The sequence below is a fragment of the Lissotriton helveticus genome, chromosome 1_1 (genome assembly GCF_964261635.1).
Source record: "Lissotriton helveticus chromosome 1_1, aLisHel1.1, whole genome shotgun sequence".
Taxonomy (NCBI): Eukaryota; Metazoa; Chordata; class Amphibia; order Caudata; family Salamandridae; genus Lissotriton; species Lissotriton helveticus.
In genome coordinates, this window is record NC_136057.1 from 1,413,945,638 (window position 1) to 1,413,973,062 (window position 27,425).

A 27,425-nucleotide genomic window follows, 5' to 3' on the forward strand; every position below is an offset into this window, starting at 1 on the left:
TTGGGCTCTAAGGGCCAGGTAAAATTTAACTGAATCTCGTGGCTTGATTCTGGGACCAGCATCACCTTTACCCTCCTTGGGTTCCAGGAAACTCAACCTGCAAATGAACGATTGTCACTACCACTTTTTCCTATTGATCGCAATGCAAAAAGTCTGCAGTATTGAATTGCTGTGATTTATGCTTTATGCTAAAATCCAAATTTATTTGTATCTGATCACGTTCCATTTTGGTGTAAAAAATAAAGCAGGTTTTTATATTAATGTAATGAATTTGTGGCAGATTTCTTTTGAATATATTTTTAAATACCAATTTAACAGGGAAAGAAAACTATGGAATAAAGAGACATGTTTTCAGTAAGGCTGCACAGCTTAATGCTAGACAGGCTTTTAATGTGCTGATATGACGACCATGGGTAATTGCTCTTTGGTAGGCAGTTCTTACCCGCTCTAATTTGGTTCTTAGTACATTAGAGATTTTGTGTTAGGTTCACAATGCATGTATTTCAAAATCTACAACAATACGAAACAATTCACGTGCAATAACCCCAAGACAGTTCGCTTTTTAGGGTGATGAAACATCAATGAGTGGCCTTTAACAGAGTTGGCACCTGTGGAACATCTCCTTGTAGCAGCTCTTCTGGCATAAAGACAGCCTTGTATTTCTCATCGAACAGTTTCTCATTTTCCTCCGAATGCAAATCCTTGGCTGAGATAGTCTGAAGGTGGGTAGGGAGGTACTTGAACTCGTCATCGTTGACATCAAATTCTTTCATTTTGGAATCCAACACCCACCAGCGTCCCAAAAAGCCCACATCACACACCCGGCTGGGGAAGTCTAGCAGCCGGGGAGCGAGGTGCTTGCACTGGGACTCATAGAGGTTACAGTCCTGGTCATAGGGGACCTCGTACATGAGAGCAAAGAAGACCAGGCTCTGATAGCGCAGGCGGCCCTGGTTACGTAAAGTTACTAACCGCTGTACGTGGCCTTCAGAGCTCCCGTTCCGGGTCCAGGGGGAGAGGAGCAAGAGGGTACCCACAGCATCCAGGAGACTAGACTGAAAAGACATTTCACACGGTGTCTTGTGGTTACAAATGCCTGCTCCGGTAAGGAGGGAGAGATAGACTGCGGCTTTACCAGGACGCTCTTTCATGCCCACTCCAATATCCCGACATGCCTCTGCATAATCGTGCATAAGGCTTTTAATCCAAATACCTGTGCGGGAGGAAGAAGAAAAAAAATCTTTTGAGCAAGATAAACACGCATAATAAGCAGGAGTTTAATCAATAAGCGACAATCTGTTGCAAGTTATATATTGTACTAAAAAAATGAATATTATAATAATACATACACAAATCCTTAACTTTACATTGGGCCAGGAGCCAGTCGCCCTATTAAGAATTTGAAAGCCAGCCCAGCCAAGACCCACCAGGCTTCGTCATTCTCCATTTTAGCAAGGAGATGAAAACATCTCTTTACGCAACAACTAGTCTAAGAGGTAACATTTGAGTATTTATTTTCTATCGACCCCTCACAGACACAGGCTTACATACAAGATCACATAGAACCTCTCCCTAAACACATTCTCGAAAACAGTTTGACAATTATCATACTGCAGTGAGAACATGGCCCTCCACAGAGCATTTTCCCCTTCCCTGTACAAAGCAGCTCTGCCAGGGTCTGACCCCTCCTATCTGTTTTTTGGATGCTTGTGACCTTTTCATGATCCAGCCGCCCACCCAGCAATGCGTGTTTTTATGTACCCTCCTTGCACAGCTACTGCATACTTTCTCCCACCCACCCTGACCACAAACTAGTCACTCCGATCCCTCACGATCCCTTGACGCTTTTCGTGCATCCTGTAATCCAACATACCAACCCTGCCATAATGTGGGCGCTAACCCCTGTGACCTCCCCTGACCTTTCAAATGGGACTAGCACCATTGCTACTAAGTCTTATGCTAACCCCAACACCAGCAGACGCTCACGTTACCAGCTTCCAGACGTTTTTGTGTGATTGTAGCAAAGTCCCTGACGTGTGACCCTCTAATCTGCCTCTAGTCTAAACCCATCATATTGCCTAATCGATGTTGTCGACCCAGTGTCCTCGAACTCTGTACTACACCCACCAGGCTGAAACCCTTTAAACTTCCCCACTAGTCTCTTCAATGCCAAGGCATCACCAGCCTCGGGACCCTAAGCCATTGACCTACAATAGCAGCTTGATCCCGTCCATTAAATGTTGCCACTCTGACTCTCTCTCTCCCTCCCCCTGTGACCTCACCAGCGTTTAACCATTGCCTATAACCTTACAAGCATCAGACTCTTCCAATTTTAATCCCACTAAATAACAGTGAATACTCCCGTGACCCCAGGTGTCTCGGGCTCTTCTCCTTAGAGCCACATTGACATCAGAATCTTTCCTTACTGTGACGGCACTGATCTATGAACAGAACCATGAGAGCCCCCTTTCTGCCTTTTCCCTAGAGATGGGGAGTCAACAAATTAAACGGGAGAGCCAAGCCATGGATCTGGCTTGGCTCCAAGAGCCTGTTGAGCCAAGCCCTGAAAAATGTGTGCTATATAAATTGGCCAACAAACATTTTAAAACTATGATAAAGTCTCTTATAAATAGTTTTCTTTTCGTAGGATGCAGCAGTGTTTCTCCTTAGCCTGTTAGACGATATCACTGCAGTGAGAGGCAATGATAGCTTTTAAAAAAAGAACTTGGAAATAGCCATGCCACCACACCAGCCCTGAAGGCAATGCCATTAGTGAAATAAAAGGCAAGTCTATCATCATGTGTACCCTATATGACACCTAAATTTTTATTGTAAGGCAAGCAACAGTATAGTGTTTTAAATCAAATAAGAGGTTTTTATACAGCACACACCCTAAGCTCACTTATTTTAAGGTGCTCTCTGATGTGATAATGAAACAAGCATTTACAATGCAACGATTTCGCCTTTGTAAAAGTTAGAGCTATTGGGATTGTAAATGGCAAATTTTTTATTTATGTGTTGGTTTTGAAAACATATAAATAAATGGCATTGTCATTTACAATGCCAATAGCTGGAAACAATTGTTTGTTAAATCTTGCCAATTATCAAGCCGATAATGTGTGGGCATCCCAAGGCATCTTCACCATCAATCAACCAGGATCAAATAAACATCTGCAAACAGTTGAGAACCTTCAATACATATACACAGGGTGTGATGTTTTACCTGGAGAGTTTGGCTGCTGAAAATAACTAGATTCTCTGGATGAAACTATGAGAAAAACATTTGGGGAATCGATGCAGAAAACACTTATTACACGTATCTGGAATATTTCCTACCCCTAGAGTTACCAACGTCCAACATATAGGTAGCTCCACGGCAGGGGGAAATATTAGGCTGAAAACCACCCAACTGGGATTCCCGCATTAAGTTACATTCCAGAACTTCTTCTATTCAGAAAAATTGTGTCATACTGGTTATTTAAAAAACAGTTGCTTGCAGTGTTTAATTTTTGACAGGTTTAATTAGTTCTCCAAAATTTTTGAAATTTTGATTTTTCTAAATACGATTTGTTGTCCTATTTCTCTAGCTTTGAATTCGTCTAGCTGTGCCCCGCAATGTGTCGAGTATAATAAATTCTAAAGCAAACAGTGTCAAGTAATTACAACAATGGAAAGGTATCGAGTGCAAGAGCCAATATATAAAGCGGTGCTTTTTTGAGCAGGGGGTGTGGGTTGAGAATACGCGTCAGACTTTGAACTATGAAAGCTCTTAACATGTCAAGCTCAGGAATTGTACAACCAGCTCTCAAGCGCTTGTCTTTTCTGAGAAACTGGCACTCATAAGACACTATACGGATTTACAGACCGAGAAAGAAAGAGAAATAAATTAAATACTCTTAAAGGGGTAATGCCTTGAGGTTCAACTGGGAGTTATCCTGCCACTGTGCCACTGTTGCTGGTGAGGTAGCTCAGAGGATTGAGCACTTCCTGCAAATATCTGTGTGAAATCTACAAATCCAATATTCGAAGCTCAGCCTTTCATCCTTTGGAGACTGAAGGAGCAATGAGCACTGTTTAGGGAGGGGATAATGGCATGTGCTTAAACCCGCAGGGGTAGCACGCTTATGACTTCACAACAATGGCGTGTTTCTAGCACTTAAAGCCGCAGGGGCACTGCCATGACGTAACAACAATGGCGTGTTTCTAGCACTTAAACCCGCAGAGGTACTGCGGGTTTAAGTGCTAGAAACACGCAACGGGCACACGGACAGCGGGAGGGGGGCGGGTTAACGGGCACACGGACAGCGGGAGGGGAACGGGCTCACGGACAGCGGGAGGGGAGGCGGGAACGGGATAAAAAAAGTATTAAAATAGATGCGTTTTATTCATATTGCCAGCTTAAGATATTTAGAATACCGATGCCATCAGTTACACTTTTCCCCAGAAAAAATAGCGTCGGCGACGCTAACAAAACATCCCTGTTCATCCCGTTTTTTTGCTGTTGGTAATGAAGAGCCAGCGCCACTTACAAAAACAATATCACAACGCAATAACCACTTATGCTACTATACAGGTCTACTAGGATTTCGGTGCCCTGAAGAACAAAACACGATTGTTAATAGTACAAAACGAACAAAGAACAGCAGAGCAGCGTCGCCGGCAGATTTGAGCAATGCCTTCCACTACCAGAACATTACCCAAACAAGAAGCACGTGCACACGGACAGCGGGAGGGGGGACGGGCTCACGGACAGCGGGAGGGGGGACGGGCTCACGGACAGCGGGAGGGGGGACGGGATCACGGGCAGCGGGAGGGGGGACGGGCTCACGGACAGCGGGATGGGGGACGGGCTCACGGACAGCGGGAGGGGGGACGGGCTCACGGACAGCGGAGGGGGGGGGACGGGCTCACGGACAGCGGAGGGGGGGGGACGGGCTCACGGACAGCGGAGGGGGGGGGACGGGCTCACGGACAGCGGAGGGGGGGGACGGGCTCACGGACAGCGGGGTGGGTGAGTTAACGGGCACACGGACAGCGGGAGGGGGGGCGGGTTAACGGGCACAAGGACAGCGGGATGGGGGCGGGTTAACGGGCTCACGGACAGCGGGAGGGGGGCGGGTTAACGGGCTCACGGACAGCGGGAGGGGGGGCGGGAACGGGATAAAAAAAAAGTATTAAAATATGCCGCTTACCTGCTAGCAACTCAAGGAAAGTGAAATTGCGCAGCCCACCCCTGCAAAGCACTCGTTGGAAATGAAACAAACATGCGAGACAAAAAAACCCCAAAAAAAACGCCCACCGCCGCATGACGCACAAAAAGGGGCGGGATGACTAAAAATCGCCGGAATGCCCACGAATCTGCTCGGGAATGAGTGACGCATCTCTGTTCCAATGGCTAGCCTCCATTTATGGAGCTAGCCAATGGAACAGAGAGGCGGGACAAAGCCCCAGACTGTTCTCAAAAGATTTCGCCTTCACGAACGCTGCTGCGCAGCGGATCGCCAGGCGAAACCTAAAAAGGAGGCTCAGAGAAATAAAATATTCACAAAATCAAGCTGGAAAGCCAGACTGATACCAAGTTTTCTAATTTCACATTGTGCATTCATTTTAGCCGCTAGATGGCTCTCTTGTTCACCTGTATTACATCAAAAATGAATGTTTTTTCTTTCATTCTTCGTGCTTGAAGTGAGTGACAGACAGAAACCACATGAAAACTGGGCCTGATTTGGGTTTGAAGGTCCAAGAGGACATTGACTTGAGAAAGGAATCTGGCTTGGGCTTTGAGTTGGTCGCCCACTTCTTCTTTCGCCCACGAGTGCTATTCAATCTAGCCACCTCTGTGTCTGCTTACAGGCCTCTGACCCCTCGCCTACCCGAGGCTGTGTCCCCACAGACCCACTCACCACCAGCTTCCAAACATGTTCCAAGGCTGTTGAGAAACCCCATCTTAAGAAGGCAACTTTCAGCCAGCCATCGTTTTTTTCAACAAACACAACTTTTCTAAAAATACACTTTATTTAGATTGTTTTAGAACATAAACGGTACATGCAGAGCCATTATACCATTATATAAAGAGACATTTACTGTAGTCTCTCAAAAACACCTCGTCTTAAAAGTCGCTCCTCATAAAAGTGTTCAGTTTTTGGCAGCCTGACTGTATTTGAATCTACTATGTTGTTGATAAGATATGTGACACCTATTGCGATCTTCCTTATCAGGCCATCCATTTTACATGTGCAACTCTATTTATGGTTTTTGGGATGTTTATGTAATGAAGTGGCCTAGTAACATCAAGAGTCTAATGCCATCAGCTGTGAGCACTATGATGATGGCCCAGTCACTTACCGGTAATCGTTGTAACGCCACGTCCAGATCTATCCTGGTCAGAGTTCTTAAGTCATGAATGAATGCTCCTGTGGACAGAAAACTCACCAAGCCAAAAAAATGACCACTTGTTTCTCGTCTCTTCAATATGGCCAACTTCCTTTGACTATCACACGATTTACATAACAAGCTTTGGCAAAGGCAATAGGTCTTGGCAATCAGAACGCTAATGGCGTTGTCAATGACAAAGTATTTCAGCCAAATGTTGTGGAGTTGAATTATGTAGGTTAGATTGGAATTGTTTGTTGTAGAATTGTGTGGTGTTAAGTGGAATTATGCCTAGTGGAATTATGTGGAATGGTGTGTAGTGGAAATATGTGACCAGCAATTATGCAGTATTGAGTGTACTGGAATTACTTGGAGTGGTATTGTGTGTTGTGGAATGGCATGTAGGGGAGTGGAATTATGTGATGTAGAGTGGAATGGTTTGGTGAATTTTGTGGCATGATGTAGAATTCTGTGGTGCGGATTGGATATAGGAGTTGTGTAGTTGAATTACGGAGTGGAATTGCGTGGTTTGTTGTGGAATTACGTGGTGTGGAATGGAAATGTGTAGAGTTGAACTGTGTGGCTTGGAACTACGTTGCACTGAGTGAAATAATGTGGCATGGTGTGGAGTGTTTTTATGTGGATTGTTGCCATGTGGCATAGAGTCGATTTAAGTTGGGTGTATTTATGTGGTATTGAGTATAGTGTAATTAGATGGAGTTGAAAAACATTTAAAAGGGCTATAAATTCCATAAAATGAACCACTGGTGTTCAAATCTTCTACGCTTGTTACTGGAATTCCTTGCAGGCGCAATTTAAAATTATTATAATTTTTTTTTATTTTTTTAACTAGAGCATTTTTTAAACTTCCTATACACACTTTCATATCATTTTGCAGAATATCGAGACTAGTTGTAGAATGGTGTGCTGCACAAGAATGGCGCCTGCCCTCCTCAATCTTTGTGACACTGCCCTGTAAAGGGGGCGAATGCGGAGCTGTACCTCTGGAGACCAATGTAACGCCTTGTTGTAAAAGGCGCGGACGTTTCTTTCTGGTCTGGGGAGGCTCAGTGCCACTTGCGGCTGTAGAACCCTCATGGCCAGTGTTTTGATTGTGAGCTTGGCTTTACATGGAATGCTGGAGAGCAATTATGGCCTACTTTCGTTGACTACAAACCCTTGCCTACAGCCCGTAACAAATATGGCACAATAGGGAAGAAGCGCGTGTTCAGATGGAGGGAAGGTTGAAATGTGTTTCACGGACAGCAGTTCATGAGGTAGATTATTAAAACAAAACTGGAACTGCGTCACCACAGTTGATCGACAATCAGGCAATTAGGGAAAAAATGGCTAATTGCAGGTTTAAACAAGACGACAGGAATGGCTCATTTATTTTTGAGCTCTGAAGCTACTGAAGTGCTTTACAAGAGCACAAACAAAGCCCAAAACTTCAGAGTGTGTCAAGTTTCACAAAGACAGGCTTAGGCATAGCTTGGCAGTCCTTAGAGCAGCCCATCTAGAGAAGGTGGTGGGTTGGATTAACCAGCTCAGTGTCAACACTTGATATAGCACGTAATCCAGCTGATTCCGGTAGTCAAATAAATAAATAAGGCTCATATCAATAACATCAGCCCATGTAATAGGCAGGCCGGCTGGCGCCTTCGCTGCATGATGGTAAATATAACACGAGGGAAAAGAATTCTTTAAATTCTTGCATAATAATGCTCTACGTCGCAGTTAATTATTCGTGCCGAAACCCAACTCCCAGCTCAGATCAAGTGGCTAACCATTCTGGATCACACCTGTACTGGCGTACCTAGTGGGCAAAAACAGCTGTCCAGTATGATGCTTCTGTTGGCCCAGCAAAGACCAGTTACTGCAGAGATAGGGGCTCTAAACAGAAGGAGCTGCAGCTCTCATGTTTAGACAAGGGCAAGCAAACAGGCTGCGCAAAGCTTTAAAAATGTTTGCAAAACACGTAAAATATGTTAGGGTTTATAAAATACTCTGAGTGTATTTCTTCAACAAGTTGAAACTTCCATATTAATATGCACATTATGGCATGCTACACGCTTGCGTTGACGCGCGCAGCCGCCATCTGTCTCCTCCGTCACGGGTCAGTAAGTTGCTTGTTTTTATTTCCCGTGCTTTCCCCTCTGCCTCCGTCCGATCACTTCAGTTTGAATCCAAATGTAAATTACCATGGTGTGCAAACTTTTTCGAGTTGCATCAAAACAATCTAATTAGTCTTATGAATGAACTTATTGGTCTCAAACTTTGTAGTCTCTTCCGTGCACGACCACGTATTTACTCTGCTCGTCAGTGCCTACCAACTATAAAAATTGGTATCGGGCCTAATTTAATTGCTCCCAACACGCAACTTTCATGGATTACAGTACGAACACCCACCCAACCACACCCGCCCACCCACAACCACACACACAACTAAACCCACCCGCAACCACACCCACACACAGCCCCATACACACGCCCAACCACACACAACCACGCCCAACCACACCCACCAACACACAGCCCCATACACACGCCCAACCACACACACACAACCACGCCCAACCACACACACACAACTACACAGACACAACCACACACAGACACAACCACGCCCAACCACACACACCAACCAAACACACCCAACCACACCCACAAACACAGAACCACACACAACCACAAACCACACACACAACCACGTCCAACCACGCACACAACCAACCACACACACAACCACACCCAACCACCCAAACACACAACCACGCCCAACCACACGCACAACCATGCACACATCCACACACACACAACTACGCCCGCCCACACACACAACTACAACCACACACACACAACTACAACCACACACACAACCACGCCCCCACAACCACAACCACACACTCAAAACCAACCACACCACCAATACTAAACACACACACCCAACCAACCACACACACAACCACACACACACACAGCCACAACCACCCACAACCACCACTACACACACAACCGCAACAAAAAGTTTTATGAAAAATGGACTCTTTTAAAAATTCTGATCCCACAGAATCAGAGTCCTCCAGAACACCCTGTTTTTTTGGCTGTCAGCTGTGAAAAGGAGACCAAAATTGCCCCCATTTTTATTATTCTGTATCCTCCAATTCTGGGGTGCTTTTTTAACTTGTCTCTAGTTCATTGCGAATCTTACCATTACTAATTCAAATTGTGTTAGCTTTGGCTTATTTGCAATGCAAACTTTATCTCAATAAGTTGCTGTAACAAGCTGCAAGTCCGCTACGGAAGCCCATTCATTTGCTAATTATTTTCCACATATGGTTGCAAGACCATAAAGTGGAGTATTCAGGATTTTGAATAGTTTCTTGTTTTAAGATGTTACTCTCTCCTGCGCACCCCACTCCTGTACTAAGGTTACGAGTGACGTGGCACCCGCCTTTCAGAGGTTCTTGCATCCACCCAAGTCTGGCCTGGCACTGGTGCGTCCCAGCCTGGCACACACCGGTGATGATCTCGCACCTCCTTCTAGACCCCAGCTCACTACTGTTTGCAGTCGGTCACTCACCCCTGACCTCCATGGAACTCACCCTTCACCCCTCAGGTCTGGTAATGTTTGCATGATTTTTCGAGGCTTAGCATTTAACCCCTTCGGGGCTAATGGCGAGCTGGGCTCGTCATGACGCTTACCTGTCGTGCGCTGTTGACAAGGCCAGCTCATCATCAGCCCCACCCTCGGGGGAAGCGCTGGCGCTCCCCCCCGAGGGTCTCCGATCGTGGTTGTTATGCTGGGGGCGGCAGCGGAAGAGCTTCCGCTGCCGTCCCCGCCTCCCCCATGGGAATCCCTGATGACGTCAGCGCGCACAGCGCGCGCTGACCTCATCAGGGATTCCCAGCGCTCGGGAAGCCATTTGCTTCCTGCGCGCTTCGGAAGAAGGTAGGTTTTGGGACTCCGGCGGGGGTTTGGGGCAGCGAAGAGGCATCAGGGGAGAGGAAAGAGATTTTCCTCTCCCCTGATGTCTCTTTGCAGGGCATTTCTGCCTCACGATTGCGCACAGCGTCGCGATTGTGCGGCGGAAATGCCCCCACTAGCACCACGGATGTAATTTTAGATTATAGGAAGCGACCCCTTGGGCAAGGGTCGCTTCCAGGCGGGGTCTCATAATGTTTTCGTTTTTCTGCCCCCCCTGGGGGCAAATCGGCCCGTTTTTTCGGCCGTTTTACCCCCAGGGGGGGCAGAAATTCCCCACTAGCACCAGGGTTGTTTTTTGGAGCCAAGATGGCGGCCATATTTTTTGTTTACGTTTTTCTGTCCCCCCTGGGGGCAAATCGGCCCGTTTTTTTGCCGTTTTGCCCCCAGGGGGGACAGAAAATGCCCACTAGCACCAGGGATTTTGTTTTTAGCTTTTAGGAAGCGACCCCTTGGGCAAGGGTCGCTTCCAGGTGGCCTCACACTGAACTTTTTGTTTTCCTGCCCCCCCCCCTGGGGGCAAATCGGCCTGTTTTTCGGCCGTTTTGCCCCCAGGGGGGGTAGAAATTTCCCACTAGCACCAGGGAATTTTGTTGGGGCAATGTGTTTGTTTTGGGAAGCGACCCCTTGGGTAAGGGTCGCTTCCAGGTGGCCATGATTGTGTTTTTGTTTTTCTGTCCACCCTGGGGGCAAATCGGCCTTTCTTTTGTGCCATTTTGCCCCCGGGGGGGGCAGAAAATGCCCACTAGCACCAGGGAATTTAAATTTAGTTTTTAGGAAGCGACCCCTTGGGCAAGGAGTAGTGCTTGGCTGGTGGTGTGTGTGGAGTGGCGCTTGGCTTGCAGTGTGCGTGGAGTGGTGTTTGGCTGGCGGTGTGTGTGGAGTGGCGCTTGGCTGGATGGTGTGCGTGCAGTGGTACTTGGCTGTCTGTGCACGGAGTGCTGCTTTGCTGGTGGTGTGTGTGGAGTGGTGCTTGGCTGGATGGTGTGCGTGGAGTGGTACTTGGTTGTCTGTGCACGGAGTGGTGTTTGGCTGGTGGTGTGTGCGGAGTGGTGTTTGGCTGGCGGTGTGTGTGGAGTGGTACTTGGCTGGATGGTGTGCGTGGAGCGGTGCTTGGCTGGCGGTGGGTGGCGCTTGGCTTGCGGTGTGCGTGGAGTGGTGCTTGGCAGGCAGCGTGTGTGGAGTGTTACTTGGCTGTCGGTGTGCGCTGAGTGGTGTTTGGCTGGCGGTGTGCGTGGAGGGGTACTTGGCTATCTATGCACGGAGTGGTGCTTGGCTGGCGGTGTGTGTGGAGTGGCGCTTGGCTGGTGGTGTGTGTGGAGTGGTACTTGGATGTCTGTGCACGGAGTGGTGCTTGGCTGGTGGTGTTTGTGGAGTGGCGCTTGGCTGGTGGTGTGCGTGGAGTGCTACTTTGCTGTCTGTGCACGTAGTGGTGCTTGGCTGGCGGTGTGCGTGGAGTGGCGCTTGGCTGGTGGTGTGCGTGGAGTGGTACTTGGTTGTCTGTGCACGGAGTGGTGTTTGGCTGGTGGTGTGTGTGGAGTGGTATTTGGCTGGCGGTGTGTATGGAGTGGTGTTTGGCTGGCGGTGAGTGGCGCTTGGCTTGCGGTGTGCGTGGAGTGGTGCTTGGCTGGCGGTGTGTGTGGAGTGGTACTTGGCTGTCGGTGTGCGCTGAGTGGTGTTTGGCTGGAGGTGTGCGTGGAGGGGTACTTGGCTATCTATGCACGGAGTGGTGCTTGGCTGGCGGTGTGTGTGGAGTGGCGCTTGGCTGGTGGTGTGTGTGGAGTGGTCATTTGCTGTCTGTGCACGGAGTGCTGCTTGGCTGGCGGTGTGTGTGGAGTGGCGCTTGGCTGGTGGTGTGCGTGGAGTGGTGTTTGGCTGGCGGTGTGCATGGTCTGGTGCTTGGATGGTGGTGTGGGTGGACTGGCACTCGGCTGGCGCTGTGTGAGTAGTTACCTTCTGTTGGTCACTACACACACTGCTAGTTGAGTGACACTCTACGCAGTCCATCATTTTCTGTAGTTGCTGTGTCAGATATGTAGGCGTGTGAAAGTGATGGGCCCTTGAATGGCGCTGGCGGCTGGCGGTGTGACTGTTTTGTATGTGTCACACGTACAAAAGGTGTATGAATGTCCTTACTGCCCCTGTGTGATGGGGGTACTGGTAGGAGCAAAAGACTGACTGGCACCAAAGGGGTCAGGCGGTTCAAAAAATTCAAAAAATTAACCAGTGTCTTGATGTTAAACCTCATCTAATCCCAATTGGTCTAAGCCCTATTTGATGGCCCATCTGGCCGAATTTAAATTTGGGGGGCAAATTTGTGTGTTGTTGTTTTAATTGTTGTATTGTTTGTGAAATGTGGTAGTAATTTTTTTTTTCTCCATTTTTGTCTTGTTCCAGGCTTTTGCTTTTGGATTGTTGTAGGTTGCGTGTCTGTTTGCAGCTTGTGTAGTTGCTTGTGCTTGGTAAGTGAATGTATTTTGTACTACTTTCCCTTGATGTTTGTCTTTTTGAAAAAGGTTGTACTTTTAGCAGTTTGTGTGGCTCTGTGTTTTTCTTTTTTCAGCATTAGTGTTTGATGTGTACATTTATTTTCTAATCTGTCATTTCTTTTTTTCTTTCTAGTGGGATATCATTTCTTTTTGCTGTGTCTCAAAAGAGTAGGTGCTGGTGAGTGTAGCTATATTTGATAAGAGTGAAATTGTTTTGGATTGTATTTATCTTTTTGTGAAAGCCTTACCTTGTTTACTTCTTACTTTGCACAGTGTAGGTTGTTGTTCACTTGTGTGTGCAGTCTTCTTGCTTTGTAAGGATAATGGCTAGTCGCAGGATTACTGCTCAGCAGGTTCTTGGTTTGCTTTTTGAGTCTTCCTCTGACCATGGTTCAGAGACTGAGTCAGATTCGGACTCCCAGGTGGCGGCAGAAGATTCTGGCAGTGAGTTTTCTCTTCGCATGGAATCATCATCATCGGATGATGAATCTTCTTCTAGTGCTGATGAAGGGACTATGGTAGAGGAGGACACTGAGGTGCCGGTAGTGGGCCAAGAGGCACCTGTGCTGCTGCCTAGGGCCGCAAGGTTTCCTTTCTTTTTACGTCGGCAAGAGGCATGTGGGCTGGAGCCTGCGCCCAAAAGGCTTCACATTGCTGTGGTGCGCAAAGAGGCATCTGGTGCTTTTCGTCTTCCTGCTGGTGTAGTGCAGCAAGAGGCATCTGGGGCTGTTAGGCTTCCCATTGGTGTAGAGCGGCAAGAGGCATCTGGGCCTGCTTGGTTTCCCGGTGGTGTAGTGTAGCAAGAAGCATCTCAGGCTGCTGGGCTTCCTGTTGGTGTAGTGCAGGAAGAGCCCTCTGGGATGCTATGTCTTCTGTTGGTGTTGTGCAGCCAGAAGTATCTGTGGCTGTTAGGCTTCCCGTTGGTGAACAGCAGCAAGAGGCTTCTGGGCTGCAGGCTGGGGTGGCTGCTCCCCCCGTTGATAGGGATGGCCTCTGGGTTCCCCCTGGCTTGGTGCAGCCGGCATTGCCAGAGTTCACTGGTGTTCCTGGGTGTAGAGTGAATACTGAGAATTTTCTGCCAATACATTTTTTTCAGTTGTTTTTTTGACGGTGTGTTTTTGCAAGAGATTGTTGAGCAAACCAATTTGTATGCAGAACAATTTTTGAGGGCCAACAGTGCCAGCCTTAAGCCCTATTCTAGAGCAATCCGGTGGACTCCCACAAATGTTGAAGAGATGAAGAAGTTTTTGGGATTAACTTTTTTGATGGGCTTGCTAAGGAAGCCATCAATTACTTCATATTGGACCACTAGTCCCTTGATGGCAACAGCTATATTTCCAGCAGTCATAAGTCGTGATCAGTATATGCTTCTTCTTCGGATGATGCATTTTGTTGATAATAGTTTAGCGTTGTCACGCGATCACCCTGATTGTGACCGTTTGTTTAAAATTCGGCCTGTCCTTGATCACTTTGTTGATCGTTTTTCTGATATCTTTGTCCCTGGTAAAGAAATTGCAGTGGATGAGTCTTTGGTGTTGTTCAAGGGCCGCTTGGTTTTTAGGCAATACATTCCTAGTAAGAGGGCACGCTATGGAATCAAACTGTATATGCTGTGTGACAGTGAGACTGGATATGTCTACAATTTCAGGGTGTACACTGGTAAGGAGTCCAGCATTAACCCTCCTGGTTGTCCTTCTACTTTTGGAGTGACTGAGAAAATTGTGTGGGAACTAGGTAGAGGATTATTTAACAAAGGCCATCATTTATATGTAGATAACTTCTACACTGGTGTGCGGTTGTTCAAGGAGTTGGCCAAAGTGGGCACTGTTGCTTGTGGCACAATGCGCAGTAACCGTAAAGGTTTCCCAAAGGAACTTGTTTGCAAAAGGCTTGTGCGGGGACAGTCTACGGCATTGCGATGTGGGGAGCTTCTAGCTGTGAAGTTTTCAGACAAGAGAGATGTGTACATGCTGACTACTATCCACGATGAAAGTACAGAACCTGTGCCTGTTTGGGGTCAGGGTGCTGAAGTGCGCAAACCTGTGTGCATTTTAGCTTACAATAAGTTCATGGGTGGTGTTGACAGAGTAGAGCAGAGGTTGGAACCTTATGCTGCTCTTCGAAAGGCTTACGTTTGGTACAAGAAGTTGGCTATCCATCTGTTCCACTTGGCATCCATTAATGCTTTTGTTGTGTACCAGAAGTCTTGTCCTGAGAAGAAGATGCCTTTTGTTAAGTTTCAGGAGTCTATAATAGGCAGCCTTGTACTTGTGGAGCAGGCAAGTGTTCCTAGATTTGGAGTGGTGGAGGAAGTGGCTAGATTGAAAGATCGCCACTTTCCTGAATCTATTCCTTCCACTACCGCAAGAGACTTTCTGACTAGAAGATGCAGAGTCTGTTGGCGAAGAGGCATGCGGAGGGAGTCTCGTATATACTGTGCTGACTGTCCTTCTAAGCCTGCATTGTGTCTGTCAGCTTGTTTTAAATCGTACCACACGCAAAAGAAGTTTTGGGAGTTTTAATGAGCTGTAAAGTGAATTGCCTGGTCTGCATTCTGTAAAAAAAATTTAGTTTGTTTCAAGGATTGGCATTAGTGCAAAGTGTTTAGTTTAAGAATTTGTGTTAGCTGATTTGTAGGTATTTCCATTTGTTTAGTGTTATTTTCAAAAAAAGAATTCTAAATGTGTGTGGTGTGTGCCGGCTGGTGCTTGGCTGGCGGTGTGTGTGGAGTTGCGCTTGGCTGGTGGTGTGCGTGGAGTGGTACTTGGCTGTCTGTGCACGGAGTGGTGCTTGGCTGGTGGTGTGTGTGGAGTGGTGCTTGGCTGGCGGTGTGTGTGGAGTTGCGCTTGGCTGGTGGTGTTTGTGGAGTAGTACTTGGCTGTCTGTGCACGGAGTGGTGCTTGGCTGGCGGTGTGTGTGGAGTGGCGCTTGGCTGGTGGTGTTTGTGGAGTGGTACTTGGCTGTCTGTGCATGGACTGGTGTTTGGCTGGTGGTGTGTGTGGAGTGGTGTTTGGCTGGCGGTGTGTGTGGAGTGGTACTTGGCTGGATGGTGTGCGTGGAGCGGTGCTTAGCTGTCTGTGCACGGAGTGGTGCTTGGCTGGTGGTGTGTGTGGAGTGGCGCTTGGCTGGTGGTGTGTGTGGAGTGGTACTTGGCTGTCTGTGCACGGAGTTGTGCTTGGCTGTCGGTGTGAGCTGAGTGGTGTTTGGCTGGCGGTGTGCATGGTCTGGTGCTTGGATGGTGGTGTGGGTGGACTGGCGCTCGGCTGGTGGTGTGCGAGTAGTTACTTTCTGTTGGTCACTACACACACTGCTAGTCGAGTGACAGTCCACGCAGTCCATCATTTTGTGTAGTTGCAGTGTCAGAAATGTGGGCGTGTGAAAGTGATGGGCCCTTGAATGGCGCTGTTTGCTGGTGTGAGTGTTGAAATGTGATGGGTCCGCGGCTGGCGGTGTGAATGTTTTGAATGTGTCACACGTACGAAAGGTGTATGAATGGCCTGTAAAGAGGTTGGTGCCTTGACGTGGCTTTACAGCTCACGAGCTGTGAGTCAGTGGTTCAGTTAATCATACTCAATTATACGCAGTGTATTTCATTTTTTGTGAAATTACTTGCGAATACAATTGTATGTACTGAATCAACACTCACCCTCGTGCCAAATCCAACCAGTATGTGTGTGTGCTTGCGGATTAGATGGCTGTGCAGTTCATTTTTTTTTTCTCTTTCTGCAGTAGGGTGTACCTTGTCCCTTATTGTGATTGTTGTAATGTGTTGCTTTTCCTTCCAGATGGTGTCAGTGGTCTGGTTTGTATCGGGTATGAAAGGTGCGTGAATGGCCTGTAAAACGGTTGGTGCCTTGTCGTGGCTTTACAGCTTACAAGTTGCGAGTCACTGGTTCGGTTTTTATGCATTTATTTATTAACAGAGCATTTCATTTTTTTGAAATATCAGGTTAATAAAATTTTATGTACTGAACCATCACTCGCCCTCGTGCCAAATCCAACCTGTATGTGTGTGTCTTTGAGGAATAGATAGCCGTGCTTGATTCTTTGTCTTTTGAGTAACTCAGTTATGGTGTATATTATAGCTATAAATAACTTTCAGAATTTAGATATTATTGGTAATTCATGGTAGTATATGGTCATGTCTTTCTGGTGAATTCTATTGTTTTTTTTCACAATCTCTTGCAAACTTGAAATTGTCTGTCACAATTGTCATGCGATATTGTCCCCTGAATCGCACGTTCTCCATCTGAAAACTTAATTCATTCAAAACAATTTGGTTTTGCAAGGGGGTTCCCATGAGTTTTTGGCCCGGGGCTAGGCGTGCATCTTTGGAAACTGCCAAACCCAAACAGTTCTGAGAACTAGACACCCGGGGGAGTCCAGGGAGGTATGGCATGCGTGGGTCCCCCAATGTTTTCCTTACCAGAAACCCCTGCAAACCTTAAATTTAGGTTAAAAAACCCACTTTTCCGTACTTTTTTGGGTGAGATCTCGCTGCCGGCACAAATGTCCTACCACCCAGCGTTCCCCTTGTTCTCCAGAGTAAAATGATACCTCACTTGTGTGGGTGGGCCAAAGGCCTGTGACTAAGGTAGGGGGGCTTAATTTGTACATCTTAAATACTACTTTTTTCAACATTCATTTTTGGCCTGTTCTGCTTTGGGGCACCCACACAAGTGAGGTATCCTTTTACTCGGGAGAACAAGGGGAACGCTGGGTGGTAGGACAGTTTTGCCAGCACGGAGATCCCACGCAAAAAAGTTTGGAAAAGTGATATTTTTACCTAATTTTAAGGTTTGCAAGGAGTTCTGGGTAGGAAAGCATTGGGGGACCCACACATGCCATACCTCCCTGGACTCCCCCGGGTGTCTAGTTTTCAGAACTGTTTGGGTTTGGTAGTTTTCAAAGATGGCCACCGAGCCCCGGGCCAAAAACTCAGGCCCTCCCCCCCCCAAAAATCAAGGTTATTTTGCTTCAGGGTATTTTAAATTCACCACTGTACGTTTTGGACCTTTTCCTGTTGCAGCCACTATGCCTACCCACGTGAGTGAGGTACCGTTTTTATCGGGAGACCTGGGGGAACGCTGGGTGGGAGGTAATTTGTGTGAGCCCAGTGATGCCACGCTTTCCCACACAAAAAAGTGTGAAAAAACTGATTTTTTTCAGCTAAAATTGAGGTTTGCAAGGGATTCTGGGTAAAGGAACGTTGGAGGATCCACGCAAGCCATACATCCTTGGAAGCCCCCGGGTGTCTACTTTTCAGAAATGTGTGGGTTTGGTAGGTTTCCCTAGATGGCCGTCTAGCACGGGGCCAAAATCCCAGGCAACCCCTCTTGCAAAAGCTGGTGGACTTGACATTGTCACCATTGTCAAATCCACCAGCTTTTGCAAGAGGGGTTACTTGGGTTTTTGGCCCCGTGCTAGACGGCCATCTAGGGAAACCTACCAAACCCACACATTTCTGAAAAGTAGACACCCGGGGGCTTCCAAGGAGGTATGGCTTGCGTGGATCCTCCAACGTTTCTTTACCCAGAATCCCTTGCAAACCTCAATTTTAGCTGGAAAAAATCAGTTTTTTCACACTTTTTTGTGTGGGAAAGCGTGGCATCACTGGGCTCACACAAATTACCTCCCACCCAGCGTTCCCCCAGGTCTCCCGATAAAAATGGTACCTCACTTGCGTGGGTAGGCATAGTGGCTGCAACAGGAAAAGGCCCAATTCGTACGGTGGAGACCTAAAAATTACCTTTAGCAAAACTATCTTATTTTTTGAGGGGCTCACCTGAGCTTTTGGCCCGGGGCTTGGCGGGCATCTTTGGAAACTACCAAACCCAAACAGTTCTGAAAACTAGACACCCGGGGGAGTCCAGGGAGGTATGGCATGCGTGGGTCCCCCAATGTTTTCCTACCCAGAAACCCCTGCAAACCTTAAATTTTGGTTAAAAAACCCACTTTTCTGTCCTTTTTTGGGTGGGATCTCGCTGCCAGCACAAATGTCCTACCACCCAGCGATCCCCTTGTTCTCCCGAGTAAAATGATACCTCACTTGTGTGGGTGGGCCAAAGGCCTGTGACTAAGGTAGGGGGGCTTAATTTGTAAAACTTAAATACTACTTTTTTCAAAATTCATTTTTGGCCTGTTCTGCTTTGGGGCACCCACACAAGTGAGGTATCCTTTTACTCGGGGGAACAAGGGGAACGCTGGGTGGTAGGACATTTTTGCCGGCACGGAGATCCCACGCAAAAAAGTTTGGAAAAGTGATAGTTTTACCTAATTTTAAGGTTTGCAAGGAGTTCTGGGTAGGAAAACATTGGGGGACCCACGCATGCCATACCTCCCTGGACTCCCCCGGGTGTCTAGTTTTCAAAACTGTTTGGGTTTGGTAGTTTCCAAAGATGGCCACCGAGCCCCGGGCCAAACACTCAGGTGCCCCCCCCCCCCCCCCCCAAATCAAGGTAGTTTTGCAATAGGGTATTGTAAATTCACCACCGTACAATTTGAACCGTTTCCTGTTGCAGCCACTATGTCTATCCACGCAAGTGAGGTACCGTTTTTTTTCGGGAGACCTGGGGGAACGCTGGGTGGGTGGAAATTTGTTGATCCACGCAGATTCCAGAACTTTCCACCACAGAAATGTGCGGAAAATGTGTTTTTGTTTGTCAAATTTTTAGGTTTGCAAGGGATTCTGGGTAACAAAACCTGGGGTAGGCAGACGAGTCACCCCATCCTGAATTCCCCTGGGTGTCTAGTTTTAAAAAATGTATAGGTTTGCTAGGTTTCCCTAGGTGCTGGCAGAGCTAGGGCGCAAAAACAAAAGGTAGTCTTTTTGTCCGAAAAGTGCAATATTTCACTGGGAAATTGAGCTGCGACCATGTTGCGTTTTGCGCTGTTTCATGTCGCAGCCACTATGCCTACCCACGCAAGTGAGGTACCATTTTTTTCGGGAGACCTGGGGGAACGCTGGGTGGGTGGAAATTTGTTGATCCACGCAGATTCCAGAACTTTCCACCACAGAAATGTGAGGAAAATGTGGTTTTTATGTCAAATTTTTAGGTTTGCAAGGGATTCTGGGTAACAAAACCTGGGGGTAGGCAGACTAGTCACCCCATCCTGAATTCCCCTGGGCGTCTAGTTTTTAAAAATGTATAGGTTTGCTAGGATTCCCAAGGTGCTGGCAGAGCTAGGGCGCAAAAACAAAAGGTAGTCTTTTTGTCCAAAAAGTGCAAGATTTCACTGGGAAATTGAGGTGCGACCATGTTGTGTTTTGAGCTGTTTCGTGTCGCAGCCACTATGCCTACCCACGCAAGTGAGGTACCATTTTTTTCGGGAGACCTGGGGGACCGCTGGGTGGGTGGAAATTTGTTGACCCACGCAGATTCCAGAACTTTCCACCACAGAAATGTGAGGAAAATGTGGTTTTTTGTCAAATTTTTAGGTTTGCAAGGAATTCTGGGTAACAAAACCTGGGGGTAGGCAGACGAGTCACCCCATCCTGAATTCCCCTGGGTGTCTAGTTTTCAAAAATGTATAGGTTTGCTAGGTTTCCCTAGGTGCTGGCAGAGCTACGGCGCAAAAACAAAAGGTTGTCTTTATGTCCAAAAAGTGCTAGATTTCACTGGGAAATTGAGGTGCGACCATGTTGCGTTTTGCTCTGTTTCGTGTCGCAGGTACAAGGCCGACCCACGCAAGTGAGGTACCGTTTTTATTGGGAGACCTGGGGGAACGCTGGGTGGGTGGAAATTTGTTGATCCACGCAGATTCCAGAACTTTCCACCACAGAAATGTGAGGAAAATGTGTTTTTTTTTTGTCAAAATCTTAGCTTTGCAAGGGATTCTGGGTAACAAAACCTGGTGGTAGGCAGTCGAGTCACCCCACCCTGAATTCCCCTGGGTGTCTACTTTTCACAAATGTATAGGTTTGCTAGGTTTCCCTAGGTGCCGGCAGAGCTAGGGTGCAAAAACTACAGGTAGGCACTTTGCCAAAAAAGGGTCAATTTGTAACTGCAAAATTTAGGTGTGACCACGTTGCATTTTGCGCCGTTTCCTGTCGCAGGCACAAGGCCGACCCACACAAGTGAGGTACCGTTTTTATCGGGAGACTTGGGGTAATTCAGATTTGTAAATCAACTGTTATTACCAATTGAGCTTTCATGCATTTCTCCCTTTCAATGAAAGACATTGTGTAAAAAAAAAATCTTTTTGAAAAATGACCAATAATTCTCATGCTAGTATGAGTATTCCCAATTTTGAAAATGTGCAAATATATACTGTTTCTGAACTCTATAATTTGTACCCAATTCAGAAATACATAGGTGTCTTTCATACAGATTTTTCCATGTATACATTTTCCAAGACAAAGTGCTCTATACCCAGTAAATGAAAAAATACCATTGCAAGTTGCTGCTCAGTTTTTGGATCTGGGTTCGTCGGGTTCTTGGTGAAGCTACAAGTCCTATATATCCCCACAACCAGGAAGGTCTAACGGATGTAACGGTATATTGCTTTCCAAGAGCTGTCAAAATTAGAAAAAGTTATAGGTGAAAACGTTGAGACAAAAGGCTGTTTTTTTCAACAAATTTTCAATTATTCCAATATTTAACTGTTAGTTTCTATAAAGAAACCTTCATGGATTTAGACAAATGACCCCTTTCTGAATTCAGAATGTTGTCTACTTTTCGGAAATGTACAGCTTTCCAGGATCCATTATTGCTTTCAAACTCATTTCTACCATTAACTGGAAGGAGGTGGAAAGCTCTAAAAATAGCAAAAATAGGCTATGTCCCAGAAAAATGCCAAAACTGTGTGAAAAATGTCGGTTCTCTGACAAAAGACTGTCATTCCCTAAAAGCTGAGAAAATGGAGATTTCAGCCCCACAAACCCTTTTTTGATAACATTTTCAGGGAAAAACCCAGAGGCTTTTATTTGCAGCCCGTTTTTCCCATTTTTCTGAAAAAAACAAAAATTTCACTATATTTTGGTTAATTTCTGGGACCCCTCCAAGGGAATCCACAAACCCTGGGAGCCTTTAGAATCCACATGATGTTGGAAGAAAAGGACGCAAATTTGGCGTGGATACCTTATGTGGTCAAAAAGTTACAAGGGCCTAAATGCGCACTACCCCAAAACGCCAAAAAAAGCCTTAGCACAGGAGGGGAAAAGGCCTAGCAGCGAAGGGGTTAAATAGGTGTGAGATAATATTTTGCTCCTAGGAGCTAGTTTACAAGCTGACCTAACTGGGCAAAGAAGACCTCTGTGAACGTGACAGAATACGCAAGAGGCTGGGGAGAGGGGGATACTTTATGAGTTTAAAGTATCATGTCCTTCTTAAATGTTACATCCTGCTTGAAAGGTTAGCTGGGACTTGTCACAGGCAAATGTTATTTGACACTTAAGCAGGGCCCTTCTTTGTCTTTCCAGCCAGTCAGCTCCAATCACAGAGGGCCTCTAACACCATTACAGTTCACAGCCCGTTTGACATGTCTGCTAGGTTTATAGCATCAATATAGAGGGCCACCTATACTATTGCACTAAATTTGACATTACCAAGGAACAAGTTTTAGTTACTAAATGTCGCATTCAAACAGCCATGTTGACAGCTGTAGTCAAGATAACACTGGCAGTAGGAGGTGAGATCACTGGGAATAGAACTAATGGGATTACCAAACTAGGCAGAACTGCTAACTGTAAGAGCAGTGGAAACCAGGGATGTTGCTTAAGTAAGGAACTACCAATACAAATTTAGCTTAGTCACCTCTATTCTTCTGTGACATACTCTGGATCATAGAAATTGGATGAAAGGAATATACCAGCTCTGAGGAACACTTGAATGACATGCCTCCGAGGAGGGAGAAATTGTGCAGAAGCAAGGCAGCAGAGTATTCGGCTTTAACACAAAGTGGTCTACCGCCTGCAGACAAAACTTCTTCACTAACTGCTGGAGCACACACTACATCAATAAAAAATTCATCTGAGGCAAAACTGATCAGTCAGTCTGCTGTCCTATTCTCATTCCCTGGCAAAAAACACTGCCCTTACAGATTTGAAATTGAGCTACATACACAGGTAGTCTCATGTGCCAAAACAGTAAGTGGCTGCAAATTGACAACAGCCTTGATGAATGATGTTACTGATGTAACTCATCACTACGCTTTTGTCTTTTCTGAATATAAGGATTTAGTAGCTGTGGGGTAAATTTCAAGAGTTACTAAATTACAAAAATGTCTAGGTCCTTGGCACACCTTGTTATCTCTCTTTATAACTATTTTAATTATTGTTGGTCAATTTGTTCCAACTATTGCGTGCAATCAGGATTCATGGGGCTGCCTGTCCCCTGTCCATAATTAACTTCAAAAACCGGGTAGTGTACAAAAGTCACTCCCTAACCTGATGCACAGCTATTCTGCGTTTAGCTACTATTCTTAAATGACATCCAAATTACTGCTTAAATTTGTGCATTTATCATGGTTTTATTCACCAATTTTCTTTTTTAGATCATTTATGTTTTTCTCGTATCCATATTCAGTTCATTCATATATGTAAAAAACAAAACAATTTATACATTAAATCTTTGGTGTGATTAAATTCACACTTTAACACAGCCCATAAATATTTGTTGATGTGATACACCAACAGTTGAAGTTTTAGCAGGCCCGATGCATTTCGGGACCCAGTCCCTTCTTCGGGGGCCTTCCTTCTCAGACGGAGAGAGAGAAAACCATGATAAATGCACAAATTTAAGCAGTAATTTGGATGTCATTTAAGAATAGAAGCTAAACGCAGAATAGCTGTGCATCAGGTTAGGGAGTGACTTTTGTACACTACCCGGTTTTTGAAGTAAATTTCAAGAGTGCCAGATGGATGGCGTTTAGTTGCTTCCAACTGGATAAATCTGCTTTGTGACCTGACCAATTTCTCCGTATGGAGGTTTATTCCGGAAGGGCACCCCACCCCAACCTGCCAGCATCTATAGTGACTATTCTTGTTAGGACCACATAAGAGAGATCCATTGCGATAGGTTTACTTCGTTCAATCACCACTCCCTACCTGTTTCCTTCATCTCTGAATCAGTATCTGGCGCCTTGATGCTCCTTGGAGTGACTGCAGCGCGGTACAAATGCTATGTTACATTACATTACATTACATAGTGTCTGCTCTATCTTTAGATTTACTGGCACCTCCTGCTCATACTTATCATCCCTCGGTCCCAAGTGGCTTACCAGGGCATACATTGTGTACCCTTCACCAGGGCATACATTGTGTACCATGCACCAGGGCAAAATTGTTGTCGATTTCATTAGTCCCTGTGCCCTCAACGATTCCTTTGCTGACAGAGCTTTGCAAGCCAGCAGGGATGATATTTCCTTGATCAAATTATGTTCTCGTTTGTGGTAGAAACAACTGTCCCTCAACTATCTTGAAACTGGTTCCAGTGAATTGAAGATCGTGAGTTAGATGGGTTTTTATATCGGTTTTTGTATGGCTTAACAATAATCTGTGTGGTTTACCCAGATTTCATACTTCTTCCACGTGCTGTTGAGCCTTGAGAAAAAAACTACAACAAATGAGCCAGTCATCCAAATAAGGAAGAAAGTGAATTCTCCTGGAATATGCTACCCATTTGAAAAGGAGCTAATCCTTTATGAATACCCTTGGAGAAAATATAAGGCCAAACAGAAGTACCTGAAAGTGAAAATGTTCTCTCTGGAAACAAAAGCGCGGATATCTTTGAGATGCTGGATGAATTGACACATGAAGATCGTGTTGAGTAAATCCAAGGATGGTAGAAAAGCTCCCTTCTTATAAACTTCAGAATTGCTTGAAGCATCAGAATCTTGAACTTCACCTTTGGAATGTACAGATTTACTGTCTTTGGATTTACTACTGGTCTGAAATCCCCAGTCGTTTCTAACCCCTCTACACTCTTTGATGGAAGGACAGGTACTATTGCTTTACTCTGGAGTAACTTTAGGATACCATCTAGTAAAGCCTGCCTTTTCAGAGAATTGGCTAGGAGAGGAGTACACTTAAAACAACCTGAGTGTACAGTTTGGAAAACTATTTGGCATCCCTTCTGAATGATCTGCAATACCCATTGATCTGTGATTGAATTTTCCTGCTGATCACCAAATCAGTTGAGTCTGCCCCACACTGGATCCTATTTTGATGTTGTAGCATAATGATGCTTTGATGATGATTATCACTGACCTGTTGAGACTGGCTTTATCTAAAGGAGGGAAGCCCAGGCCACATCCCCTTCCTCATAAGGCCTGGATTATAGTTCTGGACTGAAAGGTGGGCCAAACACACTGCAGTTTCCAAAAACCTTCCTCTCATTGGCACCATACCACAGTTCTGTACTCAAATTAGAGTGTTGATCTGTGACCTTGCATTGCTCAAAATAGTTCACATGCATCCACTAAAGCAGGATCTCTTATGCTATTGTATTGGTTAAGGCATCGCTAAAGCACATTCTCTTGCCAACTATAAATATAACCAATAGCATTACTTACCTGATGACATACCTGCTCGAGAACAAAAGAACAGGAATTGAGGCGAACTGACTTTATGATAATCATCTAATATTTACAATAAATCAGCCATATATTGGAAGAGTGGGAAGCAAGTGTTTTTTGACTTTGTGAATTTTTTTAGTCACAGGAGCAGTTACTCATGACGCAAGGACTGTGGCCAGGAAGATGGATGAAGAGGCAATATTGCGGCTCCTTTAAAGTCAATTCCAATAATAACCCCAGATTCTGTCGAAAAATAAATGTTTACCCTTCAAATTGCTCAATTATTGTTTCAAATCATATATATTCTACTTTCTCTGTGCTACAGATGGAGGTTCTTATTGTTTCCAGTTAATCGTTAGGGTCATTTTCAATGCAACAAACACTTTCAGATAACATCACTAGCCCTCTTATTGACTGCTTGAAGTCTCGACATGCTCGGCCCTATCATAATCGCTGGCTTCTCCTGTATGGTAAGTCCAGCAATGCTCTAATCGCATCAAGGACCTATTTACAGAAAAAAAAGCGGGTAGTGTAGAGAATAGACAAACTTGTAGCAAGTCACCTCAACAATTACATCCATGTTAAGCAGCCCGCACCTGATCTCCACTATGCTGGCCCTGGTGGTGGCAAAGAGGGACGTGGCGAGGGGGTGGGGAGCGCTGTCACCGCCCCTGGTGGAGGAATGGAGGAGGGTATGGATCTGTATATGGCGGCGGAAAGGGTCACCTATAAGGCAAGGGGTTGTCCAAGAAAATTCTAAAGAGTATGGGGAAAGTGGAGGAGTTATCATGGCCTTGATGGGAGGCTGGGCTCTGATTGATGTACTAAGGGTCCCGCTGGAGTGGGCCGGGTTCTGGGCTGTTGAGAGGTGGCCCGGAGCCCCGGACTTGCAGGGGGCTGAAGACTGTTTAATGGACCATACGAACAGATGTGCGGTGGGTGGGTGCTGGGTCCTGAGATGCTGTTGATTATGGTATTGTTATTATGATGGGTGGGGGGACGGGGGAGCGCAGAGTATGGTTAATCGCTGATGATGTGCCAAATATGTTTGTGTTGATTAAAAATGCAAATAAAATATATATATATAAAAATACAATTACATCCAGGAATCTGAACTAATTGTATGAAGCATGTGGTGTAATTTTGATAGGCTGTAATGGTACTCATACATTAGCTTATAATGGTCTTCTCGGTTATGAATACAGTAAGTTCTCTCTCAATTTCCACTTGATATCACACTAAATAGGAAGAAAGCAAAGCAAAGCCCATTGGATTATGTGATTTCACGTTGTGGGTTCCAGTATGTTAAGTGCTGGAAGCCCAGGTTAACTTAAATTCACCTTCACAACATAAGGCGTGGGACAACAGGCATGTTCATGTCACTTGTTCTGACCGATCTTGTTGCTTGCTACGGGAACGCGACCCAATCAGCTCTAAAAATCCGTAATAAAGAAGTCCCTGCTTTCAACTGAGTTCAGTACCAGTAGAGCTCTCAATGTTTACATGTCCATGTGTCAGAAGCGCATCCTGTCCAGTTATTTTGTTGTTAACGATCTGGCATTTGTACTCTATATTCCGTTATGAAGCCAGAACTACAGGTCCTGGAATGCAAAGAAAAAAGCTGGACCTGATAAGGTGCTCAAGCATTGACCATGGCAAATTGAAGGATCTGTACAATTACCCCCTGATGCTGCCCGTATGCATGCGCTAATCGTCGACCTATCTCCCATGCGACTTTCTGAACGTCTCACTCCTGATATGAGCTCTGATTAGATTTTGAACAATACCCCTTTGTCTCACCAATCCTCTCCAACCTCTTCGTTTTGGGCGGCGCTGCAACCTCTCCTGCTCCGGGCTCGGTCGCAACCTTGGCGGCACTGGAACATGCTCTGCGACCGGCAAACCGCAGCCACAGGAAACCCGCCATGATCTGGAAGGACAGGGAGCGCCGCTTAGTGCCTGACTTCCGGTTCACAACTCCCGAGACACAGCCTTATTTCCGGACTACAAATCCTCTTTCTTGCAGCGTTCGACTATAATAAAACCTTTTAGAACCTTCCGAG

General features: G+C 46.0%; 1 protein-coding gene across 1 annotated transcript; it reads right to left on the minus strand.

Annotated features, from left to right (window-relative positions):
• Positions 1-346: 346 nt before the first annotated feature.
• TIMM29 (translocase of inner mitochondrial membrane 29) lies at positions 347-27,424 on the minus strand. The gene is made up of 2 exons (XM_078685011.1): positions 27,163-27,424; positions 347-1,213 (listed from the first exon to the last, which is right to left on the minus strand). Exons 1-2 carry the CDS (start codon positions 27,287-27,289, stop codon positions 579-581), a joined length of 762 nt encoding a protein of 253 aa, XP_078541137.1. The 5' UTR covers positions 27,290-27,424; the 3' UTR covers positions 347-578.
• Position 27,425: the final 1 nt, after the last annotated feature.